A 22,785-nucleotide genomic window follows, 5' to 3' on the forward strand; every position below is an offset into this window, starting at 1 on the left:
GTCGCCCACGGCCCTCCTTATTTACGGTCAATGAACCCGAAATGTACATAAAACACGCTTGCCACCTTGTGGAGGAGTTGAGCAGTTAATGTCCTTATTTTTGAACAGGCGTTTAGGTGGTCAAAAACTCTGGCATCTCTCCTTGCAGGGAAATGTAGTTTGCATGTGGCAAGTCAAACTCAAGTTAAGGTCCTTCATTACTACAATTCCCACAATTCTAAGTTGACTTTCCTTGCGTCGAATTATATACTGTTTTCGTTATACGACGTACATTTAACCCTAGTGTTTTGTTTACAAGTGATATCGGTAAGTTAAAGATTTATTGACATTCGGATTTATTATAAAGCCTGTCTTAATATAAGTTTTAATGACAGAATTTACTCCGCTGCTAATTTTTTTTAGCTCAATGTATTGCTCGTGCTAGTGCTCCACGATGTGCAATGGAAATAGCAAATTGAAAGGAAACGTATTCTCTTATCTCATCTTCTTAATTTTTATTCGTAAAATTCACAATTAAAAGTATATTTACATGTACATTTATGCATATACAGTATTATCGTATGTTACTCCAAGTTGGCATGGTTATGCTGGGAAGGATACAATATATTTTGATACAGCTGTACCTAATGCACAAGCTATGTGATCGTAAAGACTAAAGAAGTTTATAAAATATCTCTTTGTACAGGGCGGCCCGGTTGAGCGAGTGGTTAGTGCGTCGGCCTCGGAACTCTGGGGTCCTGGGTTCAAATCCTAGTCGCAAACTCCATTTGTGTGGAGTTTGCATGTTCTCCCCGGGCCTGCGTGTGTCTTCTCCGGGTATTTCGGTTTCCTCCCACATTCCAAAACCATGCATGGTAGGCTGTTTGGGCTCTCTAAATTGCACCTAGGTATGAGTGAGAGTGAATGGTCTACTTGTGCCCTGCAATTGGCTGGCCACTGATTCAGGGTGTCCACCGCTTCTGGCCCGGAGTCAGCTGGGATAGGCTCCAGTAACCTCTTGTGACCCTAATGAGGATAAAGCGCTTCAGAAAATGAGATGAAATCTCTTTGTATACAGGCAATGCAATCGACCATCTCTGTGCAATCTGTATCCCTTCAGATGGCAGCCGATTCATTGGATAAGAAAGATGTTGACTCCTCAGGGACCAAAGACAGAGAGAAGAAACGCAGCCGCTCACGGGAAAGAGAGCGAAAACCATCACCTACTCGCAAACGGCGGCGATCCCGTGATCGGAATCGCTCAAAATCTGCAGAGAGGTAACTGTTAATTAGGAACTTCTCAAATACGATGGTATATTTTGTACGTTGCTGTAGTTTAATTTGTATCATTTTTTTGTTTTCTTATGTGAATATAGAGACCGCCGTATAAAAGACAGGGAAAAGGAACGTGACAGGGAAAAAGACAGAGACAGGAACCGTAAGGATACTAATCGGCGTGATAAAGACCGCAGTCGACGCTCCAGGTACAAAGCTTCATGTTTTTCCCATTAGCTTTTTTTTTATATGGGAACTCATGCTTCCTACAATGCTCCTAAAACATGCATCCAAATCAGGTGTGGGGAAACTGGCCTTCAAGGGCCACAGTGGGTCCAACTGATCTAGCACACACAGGTTTTTGCTAAATCATACAGTTCCTGACTGCAATCCACTGATTGCACTTGTGGGAAGGATAGCAGATTGCTGTAACGGTGTTCTTTGATTGGTTGGACTTCTTTAAATTGTTTTGTTACATTTCCCCAAGGAGTATTTCACCTAAATCGAAGGATGTCAAGCCAAGAGGTGAGAAGGAAATAAAAGCAGAGGAAGAAGATGATGACAAAAAGAAAAAAGAAAAGGTCTGATTTGGCTGAGAATTTTATTTTGTACCATTTGGAAAGGCCGCTTAACCCATTTTCCCCTCTTTTCAGGTGCAGCCGTTATCTTTGGAGGAACTCCTTGCAAAGAAAAAAGCGGAGGAAGAAGCAGAGGCAAAGGTAGGGAGTTCTTTGAGAAACATTGGGCCAAATTCTGTAGCCTTTTTATTTTTCAAGAAAATCAATCATTTTTAAAAATGCCGAATACATGCTTAATATGGAATGATGTTCTGTAGGCTATTTTCACTAACACGAATACTACATATATAAGCTTCTATTTCTTTCCGTCGGACCAAGCTGTAAGCTGAGTTATTTGAGCATGCCGGTAAATAACCCATTCTGTTGTTTTGATCTAAACATTTTACTTAAGTCTGTATTGATTAAGTGACAAATGAAGTGTTGTCAATGAACAGTTGTTAACAATAACATGGGAACTGAAAGAACAAGGGTTTTAGACCGGTACTGTTGGCTTCTGGTTGCAAGTATTAACAGAGTAACAAATCACTAGTGGTTATGATGTTTAATAGCACTAAAATTAGATGGATTTTGTGGAGGGGAGAGAGAAAGACAGAGTTTTTGCACGCGCAACGTGCACGTAACATAAACTAATTTAAATGAACTTGGATTATGATGCAGACACACTCAGTTTGACCTAACCTTACAATAAACTTAATTCTAATTTTGTCTTACATTTTTATACTTTTCTTCTAGTTCACGTTGTCTCTGTTTGGCCCGCCTCCACCCTGAGTTTCATATGCAACCTATCGATGGTAGTTTGCTTTCGTATCCTCTTCAAAAATTATGCACTCAAATGTCCTCACAATAGGATAACGCACGGCCACTTGCCAAAGAGTCTCGCCATTCGCAATGACTAACGGGGGGAAAAAAAACAAAAAAATGCAAGGCTGCGCCCGGTGCTCGCAAAGACATTACAAGAGGGAGTTGCGACCAGAGAGACATTACACGAGGGAGTTGCAGGGAGAGTGACAGTGCCCATAATGTTCGTTCAGCCTATCGCGTCCGCCGTCTGCTCATATATCAAAATTTGTCTCGTGTCTCAAGATAAATATTTGACCGAAATTTTACCCGTATCTCAAATTTCTCGTATGTCGGGCAACTCGTATGTCAAGTCACCAGTGTATTTACAGGTGCCTTTGTCTGTGTTTCAGCCAAAGTTCCTATCAAAAGCAGAGCGAGAAGCTGAAGCGTTAAAGCGGCGGGAGCAAGAGATCGGGGAGAAGAGGAAGGTGATGGATGAGGAAAGGAAGAAGAGAAGAGTTTTTCAAGACATTGGAAGAAAAATGCTTGGTGTGTGTTGTTTTCTGGGTCACTCAGTCACTTAAGTCTGCTGCACTGCGGAGCTGTTTGTACTTACAGCTGACATCTCTTGCAGAGGATCCACAGGATAGAGAGAGGCGGGAACGAAGAGAGCGGATTGACCGAGAGAGCAATGGAAACGAGGAGGATGATGGAAGACAAAAAATAAGAGAGGAAAAAGACAAAGGCAAAGAACTTCAGGCCATCAAGGTTTGAAATGTGTACCTGCAAGTGTATCCTTCTGGATACACGTTGTCATTTGAACAGTAACGAGAACTGTGGTATTTAGTTGTTTATGCGACAAAAAGCCTCAACCCCTCACTTACCAGAACAATTGGTGTGCTTTGTTTACAAAAGTGATGTGCTGCCATACCCCTCTACAACCTCTTAAAAAACAATAAGAACATGGTATAAGTGTGAAAAGGACATGTTTGTAACGGCAAAAGAACGAATGCAAAAAGATTTTTTCCTCCCCTTGTTAAGCTATCTAATGGGGCATGCCAACTGTTCCGTTAACAAAGGTGTACTGAAGCCATCTCTACAGAGAATTATCATTTTACAACGGATACGTTATAAAATTTTTTTTTTAGGTACGTCAATTTATTATTATGTTCTCTCATCTTATCTCATCTTCCGCTTTATTTGAAGTCGGGTCACGGAAGCAGCAGGTTCTACAGGGAAGCCCATACTACCCTCTCCCAGCCACTTCATCCAGCTCTTCCGGGAGGGAGGACCCTAAACGGTTTCCGAGCTAGCCTGGAGACATAGTCTCCCTAGCATGTCCGAGGTCGGACCCGTGGCCTCCTCCCCGTGGGACGTGCAGCATCCTGATAAGATGCCCGAGCCTACTCATCTGGCTCCTCTCGATCCGCAGGAGCAGCTGCTCAACTCCGAGCCCCTCCTGGATGACCAAATTTCTCACCTATCCCTAAGGGAGAATCGGGACATCGTGTGGAGGAAACTCATTTCAGCTGCTTGTATCTGGTATCTTGTTCTTTCGGTCATGACCTACAGCTCGTGACCATAGCGGAGGGTGGGATTGAGCTAGACCGGTAAATAAAGAGCCTCGCCTTTTGGCTCAGCTCCCTCTTCACCAAGATGGACCGGGGCAGAGTCTGCATCGCTCGAGCCTGCACCGATCCGGCTGTCGATCTGCCGCTCCATTTTTCCCTCGCTCATGATAAGATCCCAAGATACTTAAACTCCTCCACCTGGAAAAGGACCTGATCCCTAACCCGGAGAGGGCATGCCACCTTTTTCCGATTGAGCACCATAGTATCAGATTTGGAGTTGCTGATTCTCATCCCGACCACTTCACGCTCGGTTGCGAATCATTCCGGAGAGAGTTGGAGATCACGGCCTGATGAAGCCAATAGAACCACATAATCCGCAAAAAGCAGGGCTGCAATACTGAGGCCAACAAATCGGACCCCCTCAACGTCACGTCTGCGTCTACATATTCTTTTCATAAAAGTTATGAACAGAATTGGTGACAAATGGAAGCCCTGCCGGCATCCAACACCCTGGAAACGGGTCGGACTTACTGCCGACTAAGTGGACCACACTGACACCGGTCATAAGGGGACCAGACCCCGTATCAGGGGTTCCGTAACCCCATACTCCTGGAGTACCCCCCTCAATACTCCCCAGGGGACACGGTCAAAGGCCTTCTTCAGGTCCACAAAGCACATGTAGACTTGTTTAAAAGGACAAAATACTGGACCATCCTTCTATTGACTGACAGAAGCACTCCGAAACATGCCATCTGATCCTTCAGCATTGTATTTTGGCTCGGATTATTGAAACTTGCACAGTTATGTGGACAGAGAAAAATGCTGATTGCATCATGTTTAACACCAATAAGTGCAGGTAATATGATTGGCAGTCAGCGTACAGAACCTTAGCACTGACAGCCCTCTTAAAGCCTTTTTATACATGAATTAATTCATTTTCTGTACCCCTTATTCTCACAAGGGACGCAGGGGGTGCTGGAGCCTATCCCAGCTGACTAGTGGCACCAGTCGGGGACACCCTGAATTGGTGGCTAGCCAATCGCAGGGGACAAGGAGACTGACAACCATTCATGCTCACACTCATACCTAAGGGCAATTAAGAGTGTTCATTCAGTCTACCCTGCTTGTTTTGGGGATGTGGGACAAGACTGCAGTACTTGGAGAAAACCCACACAAGCCCATCTGCAAAGCCCACAGGACGGTCTCGTATGGGGATCAAATCCTTTCTCAGGACTGTGAGGCTCGCGCTGTCCCAAAAAATGCACACGTATAGATACGTCTTTACAACACACATCCAATGTAGCTGTTAACATCAGTATTACACAGTGGTCATTGAGTACATTTAAACATATCTTTGCTAAAGAAATGTTTTCAACATGTTGGCACTTCTCGATCTACAGCGGTAATATTATGTCCTCCAACGCCACCTATGAAGTATTAGGAAGTTGTGGTATGAAGACATGGATGTATTCAGACAGGTTAAAAAGAACCAACAGAGTTAATGATCAGATGACAACACTAGTGTAAATGAATAGAATGTTGTATATATATAATTGTCTATTGGTTCTAAATCGAAAATTTCGAAATGCTAAAATGAATTTCTTTTCAACTTTACAGGAACGTTACTTGGGTGGAATGAAGAAACGCCGCCGAACGCGTCACCTGAATGACAGAAAATTTGTTTTTGAGTGGGATGCTTCTGAAGACACATCAGTTGACTACAACCCAATGTAAGTTAGCTTCGCACAAAGTGCCATTTCCATGAGATACTCCAACACCCTGCGTATATTTGAAACAAACAAACGATATTTGATCTATGGCACAAATGTTCTTCAATACTATTATGGAGTGATATTTCAGCTCATCCCCTCAGGGGTCATTACAGTAATCCCTTGATTAATGCGACTTCACTTATCGCGGATTTACTACTACCCGATTTATTTCTGCCATTAATTATTTAAAATATATACAGTGGTACCTTGAGATACGAACTGAATTAATTCCGGGACTGAGCTCATATGTCGATTTACTCGTAACTCAAATGAAAATCGATATGAACTACTGTATTTTCACGAATATATAGCGCACATAAAAGTAAAATTAGACAGACCTAAGGGCGCCTTATAATGCAGAGTGACCTGTGTGAGCGGCGAGCGTTGTCGGCGCCGAGCGAAGAATGAATAACACTACAAAGAGGCACGCTTACGAAGCACAGTTCAAGCTTCAAACCATCGACTATGTAGTGGAGCATGGGAACTGAGCAGCGGCGAGGGAATTCAACATAAACAAATCTATGGTTCGCAAATGGAAAAAGCAGGAGAAGGAGCTTTGCCAAGTCAGTAAGAGGAAGCTGACTAAAATGTGTTTAATAGTATTAGTTATTTTTGAGTGTCTGTATCGTAATCCAAGTTCATGCGTTGCGCGTGCAAAAACTCTCTGTCCCTCTTTGTCTCTCCCCTCCACGAAATCCATCCAATTTAGGTACTATTAAACGTCATAACCACTAGTTATTTGTTACTTTGTTAATAGATGACGAATTAGAACAAATAAAAATGTTTTTCCATTCCGATATCCAGTTTTTTTTGTATTTTTAAAGTAGATCGACATAAGAGCTCAGTCCCGTAAATGCATCAAGCTTGTAACTCAAGGTATCACTGAAGTAAAAAATCAAATAAAAAAAATGAATTGGGGTTCATAAAAATGTGAAAATTCACGCTGAAACTCGTAAACTGAAGCCACTCTCGCTACGAGGACTTGCCACTGAAGTAAAAATATATATATACTATGTATATTTTTTTATAGGGGTGAACCTACTTTGCGATTTTTCAATTATTGCGGCTATGTCTGGTGTACATTAATTTCCGAGGGATTACTGTACACAGAAACATTCAATCCACATGATAGTTTCGCAGAATTTTTATGCCGATTGTCCTCCCAGAAATAGTAATTAGAAATAAAACCCCTTTTACTATTTTTTTTACCTTGCCTATAGAAAAGAACACATTAAAGATACGTAATACAGTACAAATGATTTGGATAGAAATTTATTGGGAAGAAAGCATTAGAAGATAATATTTTAAGATAATATAGATTCAAACTTTATTACCATTTATTGTAAATCAGTAATTGTGACTAAAGAACAATAATATATATTATTTCTGGACATTTCGCATGGCACCCCTGAATATTTGAACTTTTTTCAGGCTACTTTAACATACATAAACAAAATTAATTATGATCAATGTAATGTTGCCACAGATACAAGGAAAAACATTCGGTACAGCTCTATGGACGTGGCTTCATCGCCGGAATAGACCTCAAACAACAGAAAAGAGAGCAGTCACGGTTCTATGGTGACCTGATGGAGAAAAGGCGCACAATGGAGGAAAAGGAGCAGGAAGAGTGAGTATACATTCTTCTCCCACTTTCTCACCCCAACTCAACCTCTGTCTGCCTCATTGCTCTCAGGACAAGACTAAAGAAGATGCGTAAAAAGGAAGCTAAGCAGCGCTGGGACGACCGGCACTGGTCTCAAAAGAAGCTGGATGAGATGACGGACAGAGACTGGAGAATCTTTCGTGAGGACTACAGCATCACCACAAAGGGAGGAAAGATTCCGAATCCCATCAGGAACTGGAAGGAGTACCAGCTGCCAGCACACATCCTTGAGGTCATCGACAAATGTGGCTACAAGGTTAGCATGTTAACTCATAGCAGCTAGCTAATATCAATGCAACTTTCCAACTACATAGTGTCACAAGGTGGCATTTGTGCTTTTTTTTTATCCTGCTAATTTTTTCCCCCTCTCAACATTCAGGATCCAACTCCAATTCAAAGACAGGCTATCCCTATTGGCTTGCAGAACCGTGACATCATTGGTGTGGCTGAGACAGGCAGCGGTAAAACCGCTGCTTTCCTCATCCCTCTGCTCGTCTGGATCACCACCCTACCGAAAATTGACAGGTTGATACCAAGTTCCAAAATCTTTTTCAGGGAGAAGTTTATGAAAATATTTTTACATTCTCTATTGTTAAACAAATTATACACTTGAATGAACACCTTTTTACCTATACAGTGACACATATTGTCGCTAATGTTTTATATAGAGAACATTTATCATAAAACATATCAAGAGTATTCACATGCCTTCAATTAAACACACATTTAGCAATAACAATACCTAAAGAATGTTGTACATGCACTGTACAAGCCACTGAGGCACTTGCGACTAGCTGTAGCATCTTGCTACTTTGTATTACATATACTAAAACACGATAGAATACCTTAATAATAATGTTCAACACTTCCCACACATTTTTCTGAATTCTCGAACAAGACATAGTTTATCAAATAAACATAAGTGCACAATTAATTATTGAGTTTGAATTTATTAAATGCCTTATCAGAGAATAACATGGGTAAACTTGAAGACCACAACTCTTCACATCAACATAGGCGCACACGTCTTATTCCTAACATTATCAGGGAGACTACCAGGAATATAGACTTGGCATGTCTGTGATACATTGCAGGTAAAAGAAAAAATATTGGTATCTTGTCTTCCTCGGTGCCCCTCACTTCCCTCTTTGGCATATCCTTGGTACAGGATCGAGGATTCGGATCAGGGTCCTTACGCTGTCATCCTGGCCCCAACCCGTGAGTTGGCACAGCAGATTGAGGAAGAAACCATCAAGTTTGGTAAACCACTGGGTATCCGAACTGTGGCTGTTATTGGAGGAATCTCCAGAGAGGACCAGGGCTTCCGTCTAAGGATGGGCTGTGAGGTGAGATGCCACTGAATTCTGACTTTTTATTCAATAGGGTCTTGAACTTCAGTTGTGAAAATTGAATTGCAAATTTCCGAGTCACAATGCTCTCGCGTGGTGTGAGACGATAGTATCGTGACACAGGTACAACCTGTGTTAAAAACAAATATTGGTATCTGCTTGCTAACCGGAGAGGGGTTGAGATGGCCGCAATGACCTGTGAGCTTGCAGGAAAGTTTATTAATACCTTAGCACCGGGAGAAAAAAGATCACAGGTAAGATTATTAATCAATAATCCCATTTTGACATGTCCGCTTCTATTGCTTTAGTATATAATTTAAAAAAGATATTATGAACATAGTATAACCAAAAATGTTTGTGTGGAGACTTTTCTGTACAAGAAAATGACTGAGAAAGTGATAAGAACAAGACTGTCTGCTGACAGTCAGGGTAAAACCTCACACCCCCTCAGACATCCAATAACTGATGGACACCACATTTTAAGATGACATCGGATTCATTCCTAGCTGACGCTGACAAAACATACCTTTCATCGCTCCGACATAACCCTAACCCCGGCAACACAGGGAAAAAGGGTTTTACTAACTACCCCGACACGCAGTTAGTGAGTATTCTATGGATACCGTGCTGAGAGGATAACAAGGTCTGCTCACATTTTCCAACAGATTGTTATCGCGACCCCTGGTCGTCTAATTGACGTACTGGAGAATCGCTACCTGGTCCTGGGCCGTTGCACCTATGTGGTCCTGGACGAAGCCGACCGTATGATCGATATGGGTTTTGAGCCAGACGTCCAAAAGATTCTGGAGTACATCCCAGTGACCAATCAGAAACCTGACACTGAAGAGGCCGAGGATCCGGAGAAAATGACGTTGAACTTTGAGTCCGGGAAACATAAGTACAGACAAGTATGTCAATCCCTTTACTTTGCCGTTTCTACTCTCCATTTGTCCTTGTTAATTGTTGATTGTTGCCTCGCAGACGGTCATGTTCACAGCAACCATGCCTCCGGCTGTGGAGAGGCTGGCGAGGAGCTACCTGAGACGTGCTGCCGTGGTGTACATCGGGTCTGCAGGCAAACCTCACGAGAGAGTTGAACAGAAAGTGCTGCTAATGTCAGAGGGAGAGAAGAGGTGAGATGCACAACAACAACGACTAGCGCCAGATTTCTGACACCGGGTCTTGTTATTTTTGTGGTACAGGAAGAAGCTCCTGGAGGTGTTAGCACATGGTTTCGAGCCCCCCATCATTATCTTTGTGAACCAAAAGAAGGGATGCGATGTGCTGGCTAAGTCCTTGGAGAAAATGGGCGTAAGTAATTGTGGATTATTAAATGTGGAACTTCATCTGAGAAAAAATAGTTCTAAAGGCCCCATATCACAGATTTTTTACATAGCAATTAAATCATAAAATCTTGTGAACGATTGTCAGAAAATAAATCAATCCTCACACGAATCCATAAAAGTTAAATTTGCAAGAAAAATAATCATTTAACATGCAACGTTGATGTCAGCTTTCTTGAAAAATGAGTGAGGTAGCCAGTAAGGGCTTGTGAGTAAACGCAAAACCAGTATGGCCAATGTTCGTGATGTCATGCCGCAGTAGTACTGTACATTTTTTGAAATTGCGAAATAGAATTTAAGCTATTTTTTGTGCTTTTTGGCTAATTTTTATAAAGAAAAGAACTATGGGTTGTTATCCAGCGAAGTCCCAACTATCACATTTAGTAAAGTACTCTACTACAGGATATGAGACCTTGAATTGAATTGAATGCTTTTATTGTCATTATAAAAGTACAGTTCTAGTTCTGCTCACGAAATTAATTGGCTCCAGAATGTTTTTCATAACTTCAATATTTTGTAAGTAGAGCAGTAGTCGTACCTCTACTTACAAATGCCCCTAGATACAAAGGTTTCAGGTTATGAAATGTTTTATATGCAAATGAGTGACTCGAGATACGAAAAAGTTCCAAGTCATGAAATCCCCCAAAAAGTAAATGCAATTCCTTATTCGTTATTTTATTTGTAATTCCCTTTATTAAGCGATTAAAAACTATACAAATGCAACGTGGCAACATATTTTCACACACATTTAGGGCACATGTAAAAGTCTAAAATGTACCACAAATGGACGGCTTTCGGCCCTGATAGAACGAGCTCGTGCCGCCATCTGCCGGACAAACACAGGTATTATATCTACAATGGCCGTGGAGGGAGATATTTCTGTGGCGCTGGGCACATTTTCAAATGCTTTATTCATTTTTAGACATTTACAAATCATTTCCTTATAATTTCTTATTCCATTTTTGCGTGTTTCCTCACATCTTTCACACAAAATTGGGACACTTTGACCGATTTTAAAGTGTTTCGTTGGTATTGGTAGCTGTGTAAGGACCGTGGATCGAATTAGAAAACTTGCATCTAAAGTACACCTCTACTTACGAATTTTTCAAGTTACGAAAAGACTTGGAACCAATTAATTTCGTAAGTAGCGGTAAGACTACTCGATATATATTCTCTAATTTGTTCCACGGCTCTCACATAAATACCAATCACACCCTTTAAAATTGATCAGTGTCCCAATTTTGTATGAAAGATGTGAGAAACAAAAATGACAGAAAATTATAAGAACATTTTTATTAGTCTTAAAATGAATAACAATCATATAAAATCTACACGTGTTGAAGCATTGTATGAGCACACGCATTTCCCCATGACCCGACGGCGTCAGAAAGCTGTCGTAGTACATTTTAGACTTTTACGTGTCCCCAATGTGTGGGCGTGTGTGTTTGGATCTGTGTGAAAATATGTGCCACCTTACATTTGTATGATTTATTATTATTATTATTATATTATTTTTATCGCTTATAATTAGTGGAATTGCAATTATTAAGGGGAGGGTTTAGCCGATGTGGACAGGGCATTATGTGCATATGTGCACGCGCATTCCCAATTGGTCCGGTCGTTTCAGAAAGACGTCCACTTTGTAGTAAACTTCAGACTTTTATATGTGCCCTGTATGTAAATATGTGCCGTGTTGCATTTCTAGTTTTTTTTTTTTTTAAGTGATAGTGAGGATAAAGCAGTTCAAAAAACGAATGAATGAACCTGTGCCCTATTCTTTTATGTTGCTCTCTGCCCTTCTAAGGCACCGGGATTTGTAGATGCTGGAAAGGTTAGGCAGTTAATGATCTTTTGGGCTGTGTTGATCACACTCTGTAGTCTTTTAGTGTCGGCCTCTGCGCAGCTTGCGTGCCACACTGACACAGCGTAGGTCAGCGTGCTCTCAATAGCAGATCTGTAGAAGGTCATCACTGGGTTGGTGCTTGGTTTCTCAATCTAGCCTCTGCTATGCCTTCTTGACGAGTGAGTGGTGTTGTGTTTGCTGCCAAAGTGAGCTAAGTGGCCTGACTATTGCATGCTTGGTGGATATATTTGGCCAATATGCAAACTGATGTGAATGGATAACTTCTTTCATCTCGTATTCGGAAAATTTCATTGTGGCAGTAGCAAGAGGGTGATTAGACAGAACGGCAAAGCAAAAGCGCAAAGTACAAAGCAAATCAAAGTAAATGGAATCATTAAGAATCACCAGATCAAATCATTAAGACATAAAAGCAGCAAAAACACAAAACGAGCAAGAGTGGACGGAGCTACCGCCGCTGGCTGCCGCTTGAATGGCGCCATCTTGGTTGCAGTAGCTAAAACGGATAGAGACTCAAAAAGACGTTGTAATGTTGGAAAAAAAACGGAACCACACACAGGAAGTCTTCCACAAGATGGGGAACTTCTGCAGACTGTGATCGAGGTAGAAATTATGCAGAGTCACTCTTCCAAGCTTATCCGCCCAGCTCCTCAGTAGTCTGGAGCTGAAGACAACAGTAGCAGGCAGAGTAGAGCCCCTAGAATCCGTTGCTGGTAAATACCGACTGCTCTTCCATCTTATCCCAGGATGGAATGGTTGATCAGAAGCGTTGCCTCTTCTCCCGGCACTTTTGTCCAGCTCCAAATCTCCGGCGACACCGAGGTGTTGCTCCTTATGTTGCGTATTGTAACAGCTAGTCCCCTGTATGACAGTTTAGGCATGGCTGAATGGTTGCAAAAAATGAAGTAGCAGAAAGAAGCCAGGCTAACAGAACAAAGAAAGTTGTAAAAACATTCAAGTAAAAATTATAAAGTAAAAAGGAATGTATTAAGAAATATTAGTTTGTAATTAAAAAAAAGATAGAATGGCTGTAAAACACGAAAAACAAATAAGGGTGGACAAGAGCTACTGCCACTGGCTGCCGCGTGTTGGCGCCATCTTGGAAGTACTGGGATGAGGGGAAGACAGGTTTTGATGTGTTTCAGTACCAATCTTTCAAAGCACTTAGTGATGATTGGTGTGAGAGCTATTGGGCAGTAGTCACCCAGATTAGTAGCGGGTGACTTCTTGGGGACTGGGATAACGGTGGACAATTTTAGACAGCCTGGGACACAGGCTTGTTCTAGTGAAAGGTTGACAATGTCTGTGACGACTAGTGCCAGTTCGTCAGCACAGGCCTTAAGGACTTAAACCTTGTATTCCATCCGGTCCTTGGGCCTTCCTGGGGTTGACTGCACGGAGCTCACGTCTCACATCCACTACCACCAAGTTGAGTGAGGGGGAGCTTCTTCCCGAGATTGATGTGGGATGTACTGCAGGTTGAGGTGGTGTGACCGGGTGGTGGGCTTGGGACTCTAGGCGGGCAAAAAAGTTGTTTAGCTCCTCTGCCTGTGCCGCATCAGAGTCCGCAGGAGTCGCAGCTCGGCCCTTGTAATTAGTGAGGGTCCATATGCTCTGCCACATCGTTCGGAAGTTGTCTAGTTGCCCTTCTACTCATTGTAGTCTGCTTTGGCAGGCTTGATGCCTCTCTTCAGGTTGGTTTCAGGTCAATGTGATTTATAATGTGAACAGTTTTCTTTAAAAAGGCTTATAGTCTGGTGGTTCAGAAATTACAGTAATTCCAATTAACTTTTACTGGAATCCCATCACTTTTGAATAAATAAATTACAATTTCTGTAAGTGTTCATAACAACTGAAATTGTTGCAATTTCTCTTCACAGTATAATGCTTGCACACTGCACGGGGGCAAAGGTCAGGAGCAGAGAGAGTTTGCCCTCTCCAACCTTAAGGCGGGTGCCAAAGACATTCTGGTGGCGACTGATGTGGCCGGTCGAGGTATCGACATCCAGGACGTGTCCATGGTCGTCAACTATGACATGGCTAAAAACATTGAGGGTAAGACGCTCCCCACCCTACAGTCAAATAATATTTTTTGGAATGCATCTTGATGTGTTCTGGACATCTAGAGTTACATTTCATTGATGATTTCTCTTAGATTACATCCATCGTATTGGTCGTACCGGTCGTGCCGGTAAGAGTGGCGTGGCCATGACTTTCCTCACCAAGGAGGACTCGGCTGTCTTCTATGACTTGAAGCAGGCCATCCTCGAGAGCCCTGTGTCAACATGCCCCCCAGAGTTGGCTAACCACCCAGATGCTCAGCACAAACCTGGAACCATTTTGACCAAGAAGAGGCGAGAGGAGACAATATTTGCCTAAACAACATCTCCAAATGACTTCATTAAATGTATTTTTCATTTTAATTCTGTTAAACATTTGTTTAGAATGTGACTTTTGTATTCAGGACAGCTGCCATCCAGAAAACAAATCCTATTTGCAAGGGATTAAAACACTTCTTTTAAGGACATCTTTGTAAAGTCAATATTTTGTGCTTGAAGTTGGAAACATACAATTCAATCACAAATAGATATTGATATTAAAATGAGTTGTTCGTGTCGTCAATAAATATCAGCATAGTCTTTTTTTCTCTCCCACTTTAGTTTTTACTGTTTCAATCACAGTGTACTACATGACTATAGTATGCATTTAGGGCTTCTATTGTTGGATTAAATGATATCTGATGCACTTGCCTACATTTACAACTTGTTTCAAATTCTTTTAGTTTATTTCCAACAGTCCTTTATGTATTTTTATAGTGTAGCTTGAATTTAATTGAACTCTTTTATTGTCATACAAGTATTATCTTAATTACCTAGTTGAGTGTCATGTATTTTTATTCCTTCATTTTCTGAACCGCTTATCCTCACTAAGGTGATCGGGGTGCTGGAGCCTATCCCAGCTAACTTCGAGCACCAGGCACGGAACACTGACTCGATGGCCAGCCAATCGCAGGGCCAAGGAGACAGATAACCATTAACACTCATAATTGGGCGTTCTAGAGTGTTCAACCAGTCTACCCTGCATGTTTTTGGGATGTGGGAGGAAACTGGAGTTCCTGGAGAAAACCCACAAGCCCAGAGAGAACATGCAAACTCAACACAGTGAGAACCAATCTGAACAACACAACTGTGAGGCCGACACGCTAACTACATGGCCGCTGGTTTCACATAAAATGTGTTTTTCTTTATTAAATTTTTTTTCTCCAGTCAGATTTCCAGTCGTCTGTGTAGTACTATATTCACTTAAGCGTCTATAACACAAAGCACTAGTGATTTTGTCTAAAGCCAGTTCGGTTTAATGAACAAAACTTAGGATTTTAGCATTTTTCATTCTTAAGGTCCAAAAGTAACCAAACTACCACCTGCTACCCACTTTTTATTTGGACACAAATATAATTTAATTTGCCAAGAATTACAACTTTCCCTACATTATGTGATACTTCTCAATTTTAAGAATCGAGGAGGGGGGGTGCCCTGGTGTTTTAATTTGAGTCCAAGCTGATAAATTTAGTTATTTTGGTCATTGGTTGTCTTAGCCTAGATGTTTTGACCAGTTACTACTTAAACATGTTTTTTTAAACACTCAATCTTTTTTTAAAAATTCTGATTCTCTGCTTACTACATGAAAGTTGGCCCTTTATTTTTTTTCCTAAAACCGAGCATAAGTTCACAAAAGAGACCCAAACAAAATACATAAAATGTATTTATTTTGTCCAAGTCACAATTTGCTTTGCATTGTAAATCTTAGTTCAATACAAAGCATTCTTTACAGTGTCAGGCAGGAATTGTTTCATTTTATACACCATTTGTCGTGTGGCGGAAAGAGGTGTGTTATCACACTAGTGTGTTGGATAAGCAGTTAGATTTAGTGCAGTTATTGCATTACAAAGCAACCGTCCCCAAAAAGAAGTAGTGCAATTTTTTTTCAATTTTTCTTTCTACTCACAATAACAAGGACGTTTAGAAGGCGTAAGGCTTTTCATTTCTCAATGTCAGGCTTAGTATTGCATACAGAATAAGACATAGGACACTGATAATAACTCTGTAAAAATTGTGCTTCATAAATCAACATCAACTGCTTCATCGGTTGTTTAATCATTGGTCCACTCTAAAGTAACGAAAATAGCTAATTGTAGAGCTAAGACATGCAGGACATCATTCATCAATTTGTTCTGGAGATCACTTTCAGTGAAGAAATTTCAAAGTGCATTGAGTAAATGAGTTCCCAGCTCACCCTGAACTTGTGGGATAGTAAATTTGAGTGCTGCTAGTGGTAGGTGGAGAAGAAAAAACGGCCCAAAGACGTCTATCACTATCACAAGACAACGGGCAAAAATCAGAAACGGTGCAATACCCAAATACTTAACATTAAAAATAATCAAAATTCATGCAGAGCTTGCATAGATTTTTTTTGTCTTTTTTCTCTTAATCATGCATTTTTTTTCTTCTTCAAAATATACACAAAACAAAATATGCGTGACATAGAAGCGAGTTATTCCTTCAATCAGATGATATTGACCTGTTAGATGCTCACTACTCACCCTGTGGTTGTCTAGACCAGTGTTTTTCAACCTTTTTTGAGCCACGGCACATTTTTTTACATTGGAAAAATTTGTGGCACACCACTAACCAAAAATTTTACAAAATGACACTCTGTATAGTATATTTAATTACAATATAATTTCTCAATTTATTTATACTCAGTCAGTGTGAAACCTGGGCCTGTTTAGATGAACACAAAGCCGATATCCTGGCACGAATAGAAGAAAGACACACACGAAGCTCTTCTTCAACAGCTCTCAGTCTCTCTCTGTTTTTAGTTTTTATAGCAGTTAGGCTTGAAAAGCTCAGCTCACACAGATATGTTGTGGAAAATGGGAGCAATGTCAGAACAGCTTTGTTGGCCAGAATGGGGAACTCCTTGGCAGCAGTCAACCAAAAACTGTCCAAAGGAAGATCAGCAAATCTTAGTTTTAAACCACGATCCTGTTTCAGTTCAGTTAGTTCCTCCTGCTCTTGTAAAGTCATGTCCTTTCCAACAACTGATGCCGAGCTGTATGGGTCCCTAACCCAGTCAAAGCATTCAGTGGAGGCTGAAGAGAAATAAAATGACAACTTCTCCTCAAGACTTTTCAAATGTTTACCTATTACCTCAGACAGTGCAGCAGTGTTGCTTTGCTGTTTGTCTGTGAGTGGGAACATCTCCAGGTTGGCACGTTGCACATGTTGTTGCCAGAGGTGCACCTTTAAACGGAATCCATTTATTTTATCTGTGCTTGTAAGCAGGTTTTCATTTCGGCCCTGCATCCTTGTGTTCAGTTCATTAAGATGATGAAATATATCAGCCAGGTATGCCAACTTTGCGCACCACTCATCACTTGCAAACAGATTTGAGTAATCAGACCTCTCATTTGTCAGAAACATTTTAAGTTCCTCTCGCAGCTCATACACACGGGTCAGCACCTTACCACGCGACAACCATCGGACCTCCGTATGGAGCAATAAGGCTTTATGCTCCGCTCCCATTTCCTCACACAGAGATGCGAATATACGGCTTTTCAGAGGTCGTGTCTTCACAAAGTTCACTATGCGCACCACATCGTCCAACACAGGAACCAGTTCTACTGGTAAAGTCTTCGCAACGAGGGCCTCACGGTGCAAAAAACAGTGCGTAATAATCAGATCTGGGTTTTTTTCCTTCACTCTACTCACGAAGCCTTTGGTGCGCCCGACCATGGCTGCAGCTCCTTCAGTGTCACTTGTGCAGTTTTCCCACGTAAGTCCTCCCTGGTCAAGATATTCCGATGTGACCCGAAAAATTTCCTCTCCAGTTGTTTTTTCTGGCAGTGTCTTGCAAAATAGGAAGTTTTCTCTAATGGCATCACCATCCACAAAACGCACATTGGCCAAGAGCTGAGAATGTCCACTAATATCCGTAGACTCGTCAACTTGCAAATTCAAATTTCCTACTGATGCGTATCTTTTCCAAAACATGGCTTTCGATGTCTGTAGACATGTCATCAATACGCCTGGCAATTGTGTTATCAGAGAGCGGGACTTTATCTATGTCTTTAGCCGCATCAGGGCCGAGCATCTCGTTGACAATGGCTTTACAGGCAGGTAGTATTAATGTCTCTGCCACAGTGTGCGGCTTTTTTGATTTAGCAACAAGTTCGGCGACTAGGTAACTAGCTTTGAGCGCTTTCTCATTTACCTTTGTGGTTTTTCTCATAAACGTTGCCTGTTTCTCTGTGTTTACATGCAGGCGAACAAAATAGTCTATCGGCTTGTTTTGAAGCGACGGGTGTTTCGTTTGGAGATGGCGTTTAAGCTTGCTTGGCACCATGGCGCTGTTGGATAGCTTCTCGCCACACACCAGGCATAACGGAATAGGTGTCGTCTCATCCCCGGTGAAAGTAAATCCAAACGAAAGATAGCTTTCACTATATTGCCTTGAGCTCAAGGTCTTTGCTTTCTTTTCTCCACCACTCATACTAGGGCCTTTATCCGGGTCAGAATCTTGTCCAGGGCCCAGTTCGGAGTTTGCAGTTGTCCTTTTTAAAAACTTCTCCATGACTGTCACCACGGCCTCTTAGGTGCATCACTAATTTTCTTGGCGGAACGAGGCAATCAACTACGTGTTGCCACACGGACAAATATTACATTACGCTGCCAGCCTTTACAGCACGGACATTGGACAATGACATCATATTTGCAGAAAACTATTAATAAATGTTAATTTTAAAAAAAGGATATTGGATAATTTCTCACGGCACACCTGACGATCTCTTACGGCACACTAGTGTGCCGCGGCACAGTGGTTGAAAATCACTGGTCTAGACTCTAGACAACCACAGGGTGAGTAGTGGGTTAGGGCTAGACTCTAGAGGAGCTGAGGGACAACCTGAGGGTCTTTCGTGGTAAAACCGCAGTACACAAATGGGCGGGATGACAAAACCCGGGGATGCTACAATTAGGAATGTGCTACAATCAGATTAAAGGGTGCTTCAGAGACACCCTGAGGCATGCAAACATATATTCTTGGAGTTTTGCCCCCAAGCACCATGTCCTTCATGTGTTGACTTAAACAACAGGACTGGGCACCAACATTCCCTTTTGTTTTGCTTACATTCACTCTGCCAGTCATCTTTTTCTACGTAGGTGTGAATGAGTGTGCAGTAGGTGACCGAAAGCGATGCGCTGGTGGTGACAGAAATCTACGGAGCCCACGGTCGTCAGGGTAGACCAAAACATTTTTCATTACTAATCTGTATCCACAGTGAATCTGTACCCCCAGTTTAGTAAATTGTACCCACAATTCAGTAATCTGTCCCCTCAGATTAGTGATCTGGATAGAGATTAGCTATGAAAATTACCGCTGCCGCGAATAAATCACAGCCTTAAAATTGCCTTAAAATGATTGAATTTTACAATTTCTCGCATAATAGCCACCCCAATTCACAACTTTCCCCTCCACATTCATGGTTTTAATAGAATACAAATGTGTTGCTTAGAAGGGAAAATTTTAAGAAAAATCATTGCACGTGGTATTAACTGTATGAATCCAAAGCACATTATTAGGGTCAATATCATAAGAAGTCAGTAATTCATCCAGTAATGGTTGTTTTGTTAGTGCAAAACAGAAAACAACCAACAAATAGTAAATGCTCATTTGCTGACATCCACTGGTGAAAAAGAGTACAGGAACACTGTAAATCTTCTGAGCGTATCAGCCACATCCTTGATTCCATCATCATTTTCTTAGTTACAAATACGGCTTATATGCGAGAAAATACGGTATATATTTTTCTAACCTGACTCCCGGACGGCTGCGTAGAAATGTAACTTCAACTGCAGTGACATAATTTCACTGTATGCAATACGACAACACCTAAATCAGTGGTTCTCAAATATTTTACAGCAAAAGCTTTCTGAGTAGCACCATCGGGACTCAATATAATTTGTTTTTGAAAATTTGTTCCAAATTTGCTGCCATTCATAAATCTTTTGATTGATAGCACATTGCATATAACCATTGATTTTTAACCACCAAACCTTTTTTTAAGTAGTCTCTCTCTCTCTCCCTCTCTCTCTCTCTCTCTCTCTCTCTCTCTCTCTCTCTCTCTCTCTCTCTCTCTCTCTCTCTCTCTCTCTCTCTCTCTCTCTCTCTCTCTCTCTCTCTCTCTCTCTCTCTCTCCCCCCTCCTCTGCCCACTGTACTGAATAATGTCACATTTTAGTATTTGTTACATACTAATAGATGGAGAATTACAACCAATAAAAATGTTTTTCATTGTAATATCCCTTTTCTGTGTTTTTTCAGAGGGTGGGAAAGATTAATTTGTATTTAGTTCATTTCTATTGGAAAAGTTGATTTGAGATACAAATAAATCGACATATGAACTCTGTCCCGGGAACGCATTAAACTCGTAGCTCAAGGTATTACTGTTGAAGTTAATAACATCTTGATAAAATCTGAGACAAATACAAATAATAAAAATAGTATTCAACTCTAGTTATGACTGTGAAATGTACTCTCTTTACAACAAAGCCATGCTGCCAAGCTTCTTGTCTAACCAAAGCAATTTTCCAGTAACACCGCCTACTTTTCTGTCACGTGACCTTGTTCTAATAAAATCTATTGATGCAGAAGAGGGAGTCGGAGACCATCACAGAGAGCGCAGGGAGATTGACAGGGCTCTCTGTCTGTTTCTCTCTTTCTTCCCCTTCTGCAGAAGCGTTAAAATCTCCATCTGTCTTGGTGTGCTCACTGTTCGACCTTGTTGAATGTTCAACGTAGACCTGACAATGCCCCATAATGTCACTCTAAAGTTTTTTTTGAATGGGTGGTGTAGTTAAGTGGTATTATACTTTGTTGTTCCTAATTTATATGAAAATAAACATGACTATAACATTCAATGCAAATTGTTTGTAGTTTAAGTTAAATATACAACTTAATTGTACTTCGTATATATGCAATGGTTTGAATAAAATTTTAAAAATCGTCCGTACATTTAATTCAGTCAATTCTTACGTAAAACCGGTGGCACTTGCATCACTCTTTGAGAACCACTGGCCAATGTTAAAAAAATGTAACAGAAGAAGCGTGTACATTATCTGAAACAAGTGACCAAATAAAGTAGGGATTTGACCAAACGAAGTGTACATTCAGTATTTACAATATGCAAAAATATGTGAAAATATTCCACTAGTAGATTCAAGAGTAAACATTCCTACTGTACAGTACAATTGAGCCATTAAGATCATTCAACTTCTGTTCTGGCATTAATGTGCAAAAAGTTTCAAAATAATCACACTATTACATGCATCAATTAAGATACCTATACCTGTTCTGCTTTAAGGCCAGTTTACTGTAAATGGAGACATCCTACAATAGAGAAACATAGGCAAAGCAGAAGTTTGCCATTGCACAGTAGCCCTGCTAACAATCTGATGTCCCCCTCTGTGAAGATAATGTATACAGAGGACCAAAGCTGCTAAAATGATAAATGAATGCATACATAAAAAAGGGTGAAAATAAAAATGACTATATATACAAAAATAAGATGAATACATAAAAAATATGAAAAACAACATGAATATTGATACAAAAATAAGTACGACCTAAAAATGAAAATTAGATATAGAAAAATATATTTAAATGGATTAAATTATAAGATGGCGGCGTGGTGGCGCAAGTGGTTAGCGCATTGGGTTTACAACTGTGGGCTCCTGGGTGCAAATCCAGGTCACGTCCACCTGTGTGGAGATTGGATGTTCTACCTGGGCCTCCGTGGGTTCCCTCTGGGTACTGCGGTTTCCTCTCACATTCTAAAAACATGCATAGTAGGCTGATTGGACACGCTAAATTGCCCTTAGTGTGAGTGTGCATGGTTGTTTATCTCCTTGTGCCCTGCGATCCACTGGCCACCAATTCAGGGTGTCTCCCGCCTCATGCCCGGAGTCAGCTGGGATAGGCTCCAGAACCCCCCGCGACCCTAATGAGGCTAAAGCAATTCTGAAAATGAGACGGGATGAGAAAATAAAAGCAAATAAAAGCACTTTGCTCTCATTATGATTTCATTATTATGCTGAATAGGCAGGTTTTTCAAATCAGGTGAATAATATTAAATGTCCGGCAACCCTGTGGGCGAGAGGCTAGCACGTCAGCCCCACAATTCTGAGATAAAGGGTTTAATTTCAGGTTCGAATTTTCCTGTGGGGAGTTCCCATGTTCCCGCTGGGGTTACATGGGTTTTCTGCGGGAACTCCAGTTTCGTCCCACATTCCAAAAACACGCAGGGTAGGCTGGTTGAACACTCTAAATTGCCAATAACTCTGAGTGTGAGCGAAGTTAGTTGGGATAGGCTCCATGGGACTGAATTCCAATTTTATATGAACAATGAATTACATTTTCTTTTGCATATTCAAAATGACAATGAAATGAATAAGAAACAAATCAATTGATAATTGAATATATATATATCTATATATATATATATATATATATATATATATATATATATATATATATATATATATATATATATATA

The 22,785-nt window shown here is 41.0% G+C and overlaps 2 protein-coding genes across 2 annotated transcripts in view; one reads left to right on the plus strand and one right to left on the minus strand.

The window, feature by feature from the left end:
- The first annotated feature begins 729 nt into the window (after window positions 1-729).
- On the plus strand, window positions 730-14,929 carry ddx23 (DEAD (Asp-Glu-Ala-Asp) box polypeptide 23). The gene is made up of 17 exons (XM_077725100.1): window positions 730-854; window positions 1,100-1,257; window positions 1,356-1,463; window positions 1,742-1,835; window positions 1,908-1,973; window positions 3,023-3,161; window positions 3,247-3,380; window positions 5,801-5,913; window positions 7,442-7,585; window positions 7,652-7,877; window positions 8,001-8,146; window positions 8,790-8,967; window positions 9,636-9,878; window positions 9,952-10,103; window positions 10,173-10,281; window positions 14,055-14,229; window positions 14,330-14,929. The coding sequence occupies exons 1-17, from the start codon at window positions 783-785 to the stop codon at window positions 14,551-14,553; spliced, it is 2,481 nt and encodes an 826-aa protein (XP_077581226.1). The 5' UTR covers window positions 730-782; the 3' UTR covers window positions 14,554-14,929.
- Window positions 14,930-20,452: 5,523 nt separating this feature from the next.
- The window catches only part of cacnb3a (calcium channel, voltage-dependent, beta 3a), a 33,515-nt gene continuing 31,182 nt past the window's right edge, over window positions 20,453-22,785 (minus strand). Inside the window, exon 14 of the mRNA XM_077715977.1 lies at window positions 20,453-22,250. Coding sequence (XP_077572103.1) covers window positions 22,197-22,250 — 54 coding nt within the window. The 3' untranslated portion in view covers window positions 20,453-22,196. The remainder of the gene's footprint in view (window positions 22,251-22,785) is intronic.

This window comes from Stigmatopora nigra, chromosome 1 (genome assembly GCF_051989575.1).
Source record: "Stigmatopora nigra isolate UIUO_SnigA chromosome 1, RoL_Snig_1.1, whole genome shotgun sequence".
Classification (NCBI taxonomy): domain Eukaryota; kingdom Metazoa; phylum Chordata; class Actinopteri; order Syngnathiformes; family Syngnathidae; genus Stigmatopora; species Stigmatopora nigra.